Source organism: Ailuropoda melanoleuca, chromosome 2 (genome assembly GCF_002007445.2).
Source record: "Ailuropoda melanoleuca isolate Jingjing chromosome 2, ASM200744v2, whole genome shotgun sequence".
Taxonomy (NCBI): Eukaryota; Metazoa; Chordata; class Mammalia; order Carnivora; family Ursidae; genus Ailuropoda; species Ailuropoda melanoleuca.
This window is the reverse complement of record NC_048219.1, coordinates 64,507,562-64,520,221: the sequence shown is the minus strand read 5'-3', so window position 1 is coordinate 64,520,221 and position 12,660 is coordinate 64,507,562. Positions and strand designations below refer to the sequence as shown.

The 12,660-nt window shown below is 46.0% G+C and overlaps 1 protein-coding gene across 6 annotated transcripts in view; it reads right to left on the bottom strand.

Moving 5' to 3' along the window:
- Window positions 1-12,660, bottom strand: part of SLC44A3 (solute carrier family 44 member 3) — a 96,561-nt gene that overhangs the window by 57,306 nt on the left and 26,595 nt on the right. For all 6 annotated transcript variants that reach the window (XM_034653943.1, XM_034653942.1, XM_034653944.1 and 3 more), the window contains 3 exons: window positions 7,356-7,516; window positions 5,420-5,509; window positions 4,042-4,166 (listed from right to left, as the gene is read on the bottom strand). In XM_034653943.1, coding sequence (XP_034509834.1) covers window positions 4,042-4,166; window positions 5,420-5,509; window positions 7,356-7,516 — 376 coding nt within the window. The remainder of the gene's footprint in view (window positions 1-4,041; window positions 4,167-5,419; window positions 5,510-7,355; window positions 7,517-12,660) is intronic.

The window sequence follows — 12,660 nt, the reverse complement described above, 5'->3', positions numbered from 1 at the left end:
TCTCCAAGAATAAGTAAGGTTCCTGTCTTGTCTGTTTCTGTATTATCCCAAACTTACCAATTGCAGCATCGACATTTTCTACTGCAAATGTTTACTTACCTGAATTTTGCATCACATTAAGCTCCTTGAGAGCAGAGCTATCCCTGGTGTGCAATCCCACTCACCTTCTTCAGTTTCCTAGATCTCTCAGTCTCTATTCCCACAGCTGATCACAGCTCAAGTCTTACCCTCAACAATCTGTACCCCAGTAACCTCCCATTAGCCTTTGCTTTTGATCCCCTTGGCTCCCAGCCCCTACCCCTTCCCTCCTCTAGCCCGCAGCTAAAGGAATCCTTGTGAAGGAGAGAGTCAATGATGTCATTTCCCAGCTCAAAATCCCCCAACAGTTACCCGTGCTTCTGGATAAAGATCAAAGTTGTCATCATCCCAGATCAGGACCTTCCTGGCATGGCCCTTCCCCATACCTGCCTCTCAGGTTTCTGCCAAGAGAACCTCCTGGAGGTCCCTCTTGTGTCCATGTGACCCCACATGAGCCATTCCTTTAGCCTAAGATACCCTTTCTCTTCCAGCTGTCCTGACGCATTCCTGGCGCAAAGGATCTCACAGTCCAGTGGAGGAAAGTCGAAGGAAGGTGAGATAAACTAAAACAGCTCCCAGAACTGGGGGCAGAGCCTCCTGCCCCAGTTGAACATGCCCGAACACCCCAAGATGTGAAGGCTAAGTAGGAATTTCCAACTCTGCATTTTCTTTTTCTTACTCTCTCTTTTTTTAAAAGATTTTATTTATTTACTTGAGATAGAGAGTGAGAGAGAGCGAGCACAAGCAGGCAGGCAGAGGGAAAGGGAGAAGCAGGATCCCCACTGAACAGGGAACCCAACATGGGACTCCATCCCAGGACCCTGGGATCGTGACCTGAGCCAAAGGCAGACGCTTAACCCATGGGGCCAGCCAGGCTCCCCCATCTCTGCATTTTCAATGCCTATTACAATCAACAAGAAAGAAAGAGGGACTTTTTTTGTTTTACTTAAAATTTTCATGAAGCAAAATGATATGATCTTTAGGCAAATAAACTTGGCTTCTAGCTCCCGAGTGGAAAGCTAACATATGCATATTTATTTATTTTTTTAAAGATTTTATTTATTTATTTGACAGAGATAGAGACAGCCAGCGAGAGAGGGAACACAAGCAGGTGGAGTGGGAGAGGAAGATGCAGGCTCATAGCAGAGGAGCCTGATGTGGGGCTCGATCCCATAACACCGGGATCACGCCCTGAGCTGAAGGCAGACGCTCAACCGCTGTGCCACCCAGGCGCCCCGAACATATGCATATTTAAACGCATGTGTGTTTTACAAGTTATACACATGCATACGATACTCTTTCACACTCTAAATACACGGCAAGGATGTTCATTAGAAGCGTACACTCAACTCTAACCCGACCCTCTCCCCAGTCTCAGCAGGGATCAGCATTACCCTTGGGGATGGTGCCGGTGGTGCTAGCAAGGCTGGGCTGGGCAGCAGGGCTGACGCACCCTGGCGGTCACGTCTTGACTTCACTCTTCTGGGCTCTAAGCCACAGGGAGCTGCCCTTCAGCCTGTGCTAATAAGCTGATGCCCTGAGGTGTGCCTTTAATACCATTCACCCTCTTTTCTTCATCACTGCTAGCGCGTTCAGTGAAACCATTTAGATAATATTCATAGACAGCCCCCATCTTCCCAGAACAATGTTTCTAAGTTGATTTGTAAGGTAGCTTCTGGGAACTCAGGAGACAGGAACATACTCCCACCCAAGTGTCCTGGTAGCGGACAAGGATCTCCCTGGGAAATCTTCACTAGATGAGATGCTCAGGGTCTCTGCTGGGCTCCGACATGTAGGGGGCATGGGGGAAGACGAGTGAGATGGGGCTCCCATGTGAGCAAGAAGGATGAGGGTTGAAGGAGGGGACCTTTCTTCTGCTTCTCTTCCCCTCTTGCTAATGTTGGTTCCCCCTCTCTTTGGTTTCTCCAGAAAAGTGGGGGTAAGAAAGGTGCAGTGAGGGAGAAGATGGGCAGCTCCTAACTCCTCCTTCCTCTTGGATACCAGCACTCGGGACAGGGAGGGGTGCCTGACTAGAGGATATAGTGTGACTTTCCCTGTTCCCCTGTCCTCACCTTGCGCGGGGGTCCTGTGGGAGCCAAGCTGGGCTGGCGGGGGAAGAAGCAGGTGGGCAGTGGTTTTCTTGGACAGGGTTACTCTCCTGTTCTATAACCAGCCCCGCTCCCCCAGTCCCAGGTCTCCAGTCAGGGAGCATTAGGGGTGGCTCTCAGTGGGAACACCGGGCTTCTGTGGCAGATGCTCCCTAGGGAGGAGGAAGTCCATGGCCCTGTGGGGGAAACTTGCAGGAATATTCCATTTGACAGATGAGGAGACCCAGGCCTAAGGCCAAGTCATTCTGTGAGGTCACACTGTGGGTAGTGGGCCATGGGTTTGAACGCCCACCTGAGACCACAAAGGCTGGAGTCCTTCCCGTGCATCATGTCGTGTTGTTGCTAGCTTTGTAATTCATCTAATCAGAGGGCAGGTGCCAATGGTGTGTTGTCTTGCTAGCTCTTTGCCTAGTGCAGGGTCCAGTGCACAAGAGGGGCTCAGTAAATGGCCACAAACAACCTAGGGCTCTTGTGAGGACATGCCCACCCAGTAACCAGCCGTTGGCAGGAACTCAGTAAGTACCGGTGACAAGCGTACCACGTGAATTGCTGTGTAAGCTGTGGTTTGCTTCTACCCTCTGTCCCAGCCCCTGAACAGTCCTCACAGACACAGGTCAGAACAGCCTCTCTGCCTTCACAGCCTTCCCTCTCTCTAACCTTAAGCTCAATGAAGAGGAGAAGCCACCCCTGACTCTAGAATCTGGGTGGCCATTAAAGGTTGTGTGTGGAGACAAAGGAAGCCCTGTGGAGGGCTCAGGGAGAAGGCGGGCTCCCCACCCCTCAACGCAACAGCTCCAGCATCCACCTGGGGTGCAGGGGGTCCCTTCTCCTCCAGCCTCCTCACAGGTCCTGGAGCAGCATTGGGCCTGGTCCCTACCCGGGGCAGGACAAATCAGGAACTTTCCTTAGTCACACTTGCTCCCTGAAACACATTCCATGTGAAGAACGCAAACCTGAAACCTCACTAGAAAGGGGAAAATGTGAAGACTACCAACTGTGGGAAGGCTCTCCTTAGCAGAGAGCTGGCTCGGTGAGAGAGCCTGCACTTGGTGGAGGAATTAGAGGGCTTTGCAAACCCTAGCTGTCGCCCATCCACAAGCGGGGAGTAAGCAACACGCCAGCAAGGACAGCCGTGCTGAGCACGGTCACCTAAATCAGCCCCAGCCCCCCTCCAGGCCTTGTGATTCTAGGGCTTTCAATGGCCCCTGCAGAGTGACCTGAATGATTTTCCAAGCTCCCTCCTCCCGCTACAACCGGTATCTGCGGTCTCAACATTCTGTTTGCCAGTTTTCAACTAGGGTATTTACAGGGGAGGTGGCGGTCCTCTGAACACCAAAATCACCCAGTGGCCAGCGGGTTTGGAAATAAAGGGCTCTCTGTGCTCAAGGGCAGTGGGAGCTGCCACACCCTGGAGGGGACAGAGCCTCCCTGGCTGGAAGGGGGAGGCTCCTCACAAACAGGAAACAGGAACTGTCGTAAGTCTAAACCACCCCCCCAACAGCGTCCACCTGACGGCCACTTGGGGGTAAAAATGGTTCTACTGTGTTTAAGGAAAATGAATCAGCACGAGTAACAGATGAGCCTCTGGGAGCTGGCAGAAATGACTTGGGAAGAAGGCAAGGCCTTTTTTCTTTTTTTTTTTGAAGGTTTTGATTTATTCCTACGTGGGTATTGCAAATAAAAAAAGAGAACACACTAAACATGTATGTACATTCACCATACTATCATGTATGCACACTCTAAGGTTAAAAAAAAAAAGACACCCAAATTCTAGTTGTTTTGGTTAAAATCCGGTTATTCGGATTTCAGAATTCTAGCAGGCTACTTGACCTCCTGCTGAAAGGGCATTTCTTACCGTGATTACTGTAGATAGAATGGCAAACCCCAGCAAACACTTCATATTTTCCCTTTCTGTGTCCAATTCTATGCTGAGGTCATGGGTATAGTCGTAATACAGCCACCATAAGACACCACAGACAACTGGAAAGCAAAACACCAGGGCAACTCAGCACACACGCATGGGGTAACCAACCCCCCCACAACCCCCAGCATGTGGACACACACGGGTGGCCTGGCTCGGGCAGTGGGCCCCACAGGCCCGGGGCTTTATGTGTCACAACCGACCCTCTGGAGGGGCTGGCCAGAGCCAGGGTGGCCTCCCCAAGGACCGCCCGGACCCACAGTGGCTTGTCTTTGGGAGGCACAGGGAGGCTATTCCAGAACATAGGTGTGTCCTGTCAGCCCCGCCTGCAGATGGGGCATGGGTGTGAGCACGGCGGGAAGTGCATGGACAGGGCAGTGAGGGGAACAGCATTGAAGTCCAAAGTCTAGAACTGCCCAATGAGCTCCACTGGTGCCAACCCCTGCGGGACCCGGGATGTCGGCGTGGCACTCGCAAGTCTGGGCGGATAGCCTGACATGGCAAATGCCCTCCATTTAAGCATGATCTGCCACCTCCAACGCCACCATGGTGACTACAGGATGGTCACGTTGGTCTCTACTTGTCCCGGGCGGGAACAGGTCCATCACAAGCTGCTGTGCCTGTCCTCCAGCATGGCACGCCGTGCACCTGTGAGCTGTGGGGCTCTAAGTTGCTGAGGGCAGAGCTGATTATTCAGGGGAATGAAACCCTACAGTCATACCAATTATTAAAAGTTCAAGTACCCTATGCCAGCGGGCACATAGCTGCTGCCTGGAACTTCCTGCATGCCCCTACCTCTCAGACCCCCTTTCCTGACAACCCCTGGATGGACCCACATTCTGGTGACAAAAGGGGAACCAGTGGGCACAGGGGAGGGTCTTAGGGACCCTGCCCCAGCTCAGGGCCTGAATCTTTTTAGACTGGTGGGAGCCTTTGCACGACAACTGTGGGGACCTACGTATCAATGGCTGATGTGAAAGTTCAGAAGACATTCTTTAAAAGCAGCCATTCTTTCCAACAAGCCTTGGAGTTGTCCGTTAATGGTATGGCCATGAGGACTGCTGGACTGGCAGGCCTATCGCCACGGCAGCAGGGTGTAGCAGAGACCACAGACTGACATCAACTTTGCTGTGACACAAGCAAGTCCCTTTGTCCTCTCTGGCTCTGAGTTTTCTCGTATGTGAAATGCCAGGGTTGAATGAAAGACTCTCTGAAACCCATTTAGCTCAAGAATGCTAACTTTTAAGTTTCATACTTAATGGAAAGGCTTTTTGTTTAATCAAAAAGAAATCCATCAAGTAAAAATACTTACACAACAGTCCAGAAACAATCACTGCGATGAAAATGTGAACCAGGAGGGTCGTGATGAATCGGAAGGTGAACGTCATGCCCAGAGACAAGGCTGAAAAATTAAGCAGCACATAGAAAGCTCGACGGCACCCTCCCGGTGTGAGGGTGATGATGGCAGGGCTGTCCTGACTCCCAGAAGAGGGAGGGCTGAGGAGTTCTTTCCATTTCTAAATATTTTAGATATCTACTATACAAAAATAACAAGACGCACCCAGCGTGTCTGAAGCATATACAACTTCGGTCTGCTGCAGTAAGCCAGTTTCTGAAGCCCTAGCATTCTTCTTGAATTAAAAAAAAATTTTTTTTTTGTTAATCAGGTCTTATTCCCAAATACCCAAAAAAATTTTTTTAAGAGTTTATTTATTTATTTGAGAGAGCGAGAGAGAGAGAGAGAGCATGAGCAGGGGAAGGGGCAGAGGGAGAACGACAAGCAGACTCCCTTCTGAGCCTGGAGCCCAATCCCAGATCATGACCTGAGCCTAAGTCAAATGCTTAATTGACTGAGCCACCCAGGCGCCCCACAAAATTTTTTTTTTTTTAAGTCCAAATGAACCATTAAAAAAAATTTTTTTTTTTTTTTTACCAGACTTAACTCTTGTCTTATTGGCCTTATGTAAAGTTTTAACTTTACATGTTCTCGGGTATTCTTATTAAATATGAAAAATCAGTGCCTTTAGAAATGAACAATTTAAGGTTCTAATTTTTCAGTAAGCTCTATATGTAAAAAATCTGTATACTATTGTCCAGTACTTAGGGTTTTAAGCTTATGAATTTATGTTAAGCATTTCAGGGAATTTATACATACTATTTTATTTTTTTTCTAAACAAGAAATCAGGATTACATATAGATATTTTGGTGTACTGGTTAAGAATGTGGGTTTGGGGATCAGGACACACCTGGGTTAAGTTTCAGCTCTGCCCCCTATTCTAGTCACCGAATGACTTTGGCCAAGTCACTTAACCTCTCTAAGCCTCAGTTTCCCCTCCTACAAACAGTGACAGGATTCTGATGAGGTTTTAATGAGTGAAGAGTAAGCACAAGGCCTGGCACTTTTGGGTCATAAGAAATCGGAAGTTACATAATGGTGATGAGTTAGGCATCCCCAGGCATTCAGGAATTAGTAACCCTTTGGTAATGAAATTATGGAAAACTCAATTTGTAAACTGGCAAAAACATGGCTGACCAAAAAATTTCTTTCAACCAAAAGGTTGGGGAGCAGCCACTGGAGAAGGGGATAGATCGCAGGCCGTTACTATTGCCCACAACGGGAGAGTGTGTTAATTTGTTCAAAGACAAAGTTGACTCTGAAAGGGGTTCATCAAGTTGGAAGATAGCAAATAGGAAATTAAAGGGTCAGGAATGGGGGTAGCAGTTTCCAGAAATGCCCAGAAGAGGCATGTCCTGGCTGGAGGCCTTGACCTGCCTACAACCCAAAGCAGGCCGCTGACTACATCAGGCCATTGCTGTCTGATGCTATTTCGCATGGATGCACGTGCCCCCTTCTCCTGCTCACAGAGCAGCCTTCTGACCTGGCCTGCTTATGAGGAGAGGGCATTCTGGCCAGAAGACACGCATTTCTGGTTCCACTGCCAGTTGTACTTTTCATGGCCAAGTCACAAACTGGCAATCTGCTTTCATCCTTAGCTGAGGACCAGGCTCTGGGACATGGCCGCTACATTAAGGCAAACCACACTCAGTGAGGCCCCTTGGCAGAGACCCAGCTGGTGTTCCCCTCATTCTATTGTCCACCCTCCCACCTGAACCTAAAACATTGAAAGTATCTATGAAGAAAATATGTGAAGTTTTATCTTTAGGTCAAGAGGCTAATTTCACTGTACAACAATGTGCGCGTAGAAACTTTGGCACAGTCACTGTAAGAAAATTAACCGAAAATTACCTAATGCGAAGAGACACAGGCCGAGGATTTTGTCTCTTCCTGACATTATTCCACTTAGAATTCGATGGAGGATGTCGACATCATTTATCAAAACAGATGCAAACATGGAATAGCACTCAGGCGTTTGAGGGACGCAGCGGTTGAACAAGGGGAAAGACTTGCTAAAAAGGAAAGAACAAATGGCGAAGATGTTTATTTAATTACTTGACTTAAAAAAAAACATGTTTATTAAAAATTCTCAACAACCAAGAAAACATAAGATCTGCAGTAATAAAAAGAAGTCCAGCATCCTGTTTGCAAAGCACGCTTTAGAAAGCCAGGCAATGATCAGTGGATGCTCTGGGTGGGGAATGATGATGGGGACCCAGGGAACCAGAAAGCTACACTTGGAGCCGACATGTCTGACTCTCCTGTCTCAGCCCTTCTTAGACACAAACTACCAACTTCCACACAAGAGCTGCATGGCTTTAAGGAACTGTTAGACACGAGGGCTGGTCCAGTCGGAAGCTGTGTCCATGGAACGACCAGCTTTATTCTCCTGTCCTGGATGAGGCGGAGAAGGCTGGAGAGGCTTGCTGTCAACAGCACGGGTACTTGTGAGTGACGAATGTACGGATAAAGTTGTGGTTGATAACTGCCTTCGGTAGATGAAAAAGCTGACCTTTGGGGGTCTCATCCTGAAATTTTAAAAATGCCCAGGGATGTTCATCCTAATGACTCTTAATGAGGCCACAAGCCCCTGCACAGGGTCCTGCCTTTCTTTCCTTCCTTGGGTCCCAACAGTGGAAATCATTCCAACCCAAGAAGTGCCAAATTATCTGCCAAATTGCTAAAAACCAAGTACTTTTTGAAACGTGTGAAGATGAAGCACGGGAGACCCCAATGCAAACAGTATTCTATTGTCATGAGGAAGAAGATGGCTCTGAACTTCAATGGACGCGGCGTGGAACATAAGACTCTTTCTCAGGAAGTCACAACATTACAGAGAGAGTTCCGAGTCACTGAAGAGTGATTCAAGAGGAGGGTAAGACAAATAAGCAGCTTTTCCCAAATTAAAATATTTGAAGGTGTAATACATTCACATGGCTCCAATTTAAAAGGTACAATGGAATAAATAAATAGTGGGAAATGGCCGTTTTTTTCTCTTTGAGGAAAAATACATTTCTTCTCAGGCAGTCCCTGTTTTGGTTTCTAGTATATCACTCTATTTTTTCTCTTTTTTATTTAAGATTTACTTAATTTTAGAGAGACAGCGTGCACGTGTGTGTGAGAAGGGAAGGGGTAGAGGAGAGGGAAAGGGGGAAAGAGAGAGAGAGAAGGAGAGAATCCTTAAGCAGGCTCCCTGCTGAGCATGGAGCCTGACACAGGGCTCGATCCCAGGACCCTGAGATCATGATCTGAGCTGAAATCAAAAGTCGGCCACTTAACTGACTGAGCCACCCAGAAGCCCCTATCTTTTTTTTTTTTTTAAGTAAACTTTATGCCCAACATGGGGCTCAAACTCACAATCCTGAGACTAAGAGTCATATGCTCTACCTACTGAGCCAGCCAGGTGCCCCTCTAGATATCATTCTAGAGACTTTTTTTTTTTAAAGATTTTATTTATTTGACAGAGAGAATGAGAAAGCACAAGCAGGGGGAGCAGCAGGCAGATGGAGAAGCAGACTCCATGCTGAGCAGGGAGCCTGATGTGGGGCTCGATCCCAGGACCCTGAGATCATGACCCGAGCTGAAGGCAGACACTCAACCGACTGAACCACCCACGTGCCCCATTCTAGAGACTTTTTAAAACATATGTGAATGTAATAGGAAATTTAAATGGAAGTTCACAGCTGAAGCTCAAAGATAATAGAAATTATACTTCAAAATGAGATACCAGACCCCACCATGCTGGGCTTGCCAAAAAAAAAAAAAAAGGTTAGAAAACTGGTTATTTTTAAACCCCTCCACCCACACTGAGGGTGTAAAAGGGTTGGGAGTTGGAGATTAAAACATTTTAGAAAATAAATTTCTAATTTTGGAGTAATTTTCAAGTTACAGAAAACTTGCAAAGATGTTACGGAGAATTCCTGTGTCTACATCACTCACCTTCCCCTAACACCTTATATAACATAACCACGGTACATTTGTGAAAATTAAGAAATTAGCATTGGTGCTGCACTGTTAACTATAGTCTTTAGCTGGATTTTACCACTTTTCACTAAGGTGCTTTTTTTTCTCTTCCAGAATACAATCCAGGATGCCATGCTGCATTTAGTCATCATGTGTCCTTTGGTCCATGACAATTGCTTAGGTTTTCTTTGTTTCCCATGACCTTGGCACTTCTGAAGATTCACGGTCAGGTATTTGGTAAATCGTCCCTCATGTTTTCTCATAATTAGACTGCAGTTACGGCTTTGGGGAAGAACACCGCAGAGGGGAAGTGCTCTTCCCACATACTCATACTGGGGAACGTGACAGCAACGTGACATGATTGGTGAAGTTCACCTTGACCACTTGGCTAAGGTGGTTGGTATCTGTTAGGTTTCTCCCCTGTCATGTTACTATTTTTCTAGATTCTTTGCGAGTGAGTCACTAAGCCCAGCCCACTCAAGGGGAGGAAAATTAAGTGAGAAGTATCCACGTACATTATTTGGGGTTCTTATGTAAAGATTTATCCCTCTGTGCCCACCCCCCATTTATTTATTCAATCATGGATATTTGCTTTATTTGTTAGTTATAATCTAGTATGAGCATCATTTATTCTATTGCTCAAATCATTCCAGCTTTGGCCACTAGGAGGTCTTTCAGGCTGGCCTCTGGGTAATTTCACTTTGTGGTTCTGCAAGATGATACCACCTTTATGTCGTATTTTCCTTATCCAAGCCCTAAAATCGGTCATTTCTCCAAGGAGCCCTTGGAAAATGGTATTTAGACACTAGTATCTGGGTACTAGGTATGTTCATTGCTACTGGGGTGTTACTGATCCTAGGTCCTCTTATGATCAGAATGCTAACTAGTACCCCCGTGAGAAACAAACTAACTAGAGCAGGGTGCTTATGTACAGTTATTTTTGTCTTTAGTTCACAGCATTTAGTCACAAAACTGTTTTCCAAAGTTACTTAGGTCAGCTCCTTTCCTCTCTTCCCTCTTCAGTGAGGTTATGTCATACATTTGTATTAAGTTAAATTCATTTGTCATAGTCTACATTCTTGATACCTTGATTTTATTTTTTATTTTAAAGTTGGCTATGTACAGGTATTGATAGTACATTGAATCATGTAAAAGAGAAATGCTAAATAGCTTTTCATTTGTTTGCTTTTATCTTTTGAGAGAGAGAATTTTCATGCGAATCCACTCCTGTCCCCAAGGGAAGGAGGGTGAGAGATACCACTCCTAAGTCACATGAGAAGGGTTTCCTAGAAAACTCAGAGGGCTTAGATGACCCCATGGGTTAAGGTCTGAGCCCTGAGAACTAGAGGCTAGTGTCCTTGGTGTCCAAGACAGCTACATGGAAAATTGTGGGGCCCTTAGCACAAAGAAGCTGTAAGTGGCTGCGTAATGTCCCAGGACCAGGGAAGACTTAGCAAATGACCAGCCAGAGCAGAGATGCATTTGACCACATGAAGAACACTGCCCCTGAGAGAGTCAGAGTGATGGGAAGTCTCCAACGAACCCAAAACATGTCCATGGGAGAAAGCTGACTGGAACATCTCCCAAACCCAGAAAACTGGTACTAGTATCGGTCCAAAAAATTGCTCCTGTTCCCTCTTATGCCTCTTCCCTTTTGCTGTGCCAACTCTGAGAGTCAGAAGCCTGTTTTAGTAGACTGTGAGAGGAAGAGGTGAGGAGGAGGAGAGGACTGCAGCCCCCTTCCCTGACCAAAGCCTTCCCATCTGCTGCTGGCTCAAGCTGGGGAAGGGAGAAGTTTCAACTGTCAGTCAAGTCTGAAGTCTATTATGTTGGGCTGAACATTTTAATTACTGAAGGGAAAGTACCCCTTACAATTTAAAGTGATTGAGTAATTACTACTTAAAAGTAACCAGAGCAGTCTCGGGAACCGTGTTTTCATTCAGGGACAGAGAAAAAAACTAGTCCCACTGAATAAACTTAAAGAGACAGAAAGAAAGTAGAAAACAGAGAAAGAGAAATTATGAAAATAATCTCATTTAAAACTCCACCAAAGGGGCGCCTGGGTGGCTCAGTCGTTAAGCGTCTGCCTTTGGCTCAGGGCCTGATCCCAGGGTCCTGGGATTGAGCCCCGCATCAGGCTCCCTGCTCAGTGGGAGGCCTGCTTCTTCCTCTCCTACTCCCCCTGCTTGTGTTCCCTCTCTCACTGGCTGTCTCTCTCTCTCTGTCAAATAAATAAATAAAACCTTTTTTAAAAAATAATAAAAACAAAATAAAACCCCACCAAAAAAAAACCCCAAAACCTAAAAATTAACCAAGGAGGCGAAAGGCCTAATCTTTGAAAACTATAAAATATTGATGAAAGAAATTGAAGACAACACAAAAGGAAAGATATTCCATGCTCATGGACTGAAGAATCAATATTGTTAAAATGTCCACACTACCCAAAGCAATCTGTAGATTCAGTGCAATCCCTATCAAAATACCAACAGCAGTTTTCATAGAACTAGAACAAATAATCCTAAGGGTGTATAGAGCCACAAAAGACCCTGAATAAGCCATAGCAATCTTGAGAAAGAAGAACAAAGCCGGAGGTGTCACAATCCCAGATTTCAAGATATACTACAAACGTGCAGTAATCCAAACAGTATGGCACCGGCACAAAAACAGACACAGAGATCAAGAGAACAGAGCAGAAAGCCCAGAAGTAAATCCACACTTTTATGGTTAATTAATCTATGACAAAAGAGGGCAGAATATATAACAGAGAAAAGACAGTCTCTCAATCAGTGGTGCTGGGAAAACCGAACAGCTATATGCAGAAGAATGAAACTGGACCACTTTCTAACACCACACACAAAAATAAACTCAAAATGGATTAAAGACCTAAAGGTGAGACATGAAACCATAAAACTGCTGAAAGAAAACATAGGCAGAATTCCTCTGACATTGGCCTTAGCAACATTTTTCTAGATATGTCTCCTCAGTAAGGGAAACAAAAGCGAACATCAAGTATTGGGACTACATCAAATTAAAAAGCTTCTGCACAGTGAAGGAAACCATCATCAAAACAAAAAGGCAACCTACTGAATGGGATAAGGTATTTGCAAATAATGTATCTGCTGGGGGGTAGTATCCAAAATATACAAAGAACACCAAAAAACCAAATAATCCAATTAAAAAATGGGCAGAAGAC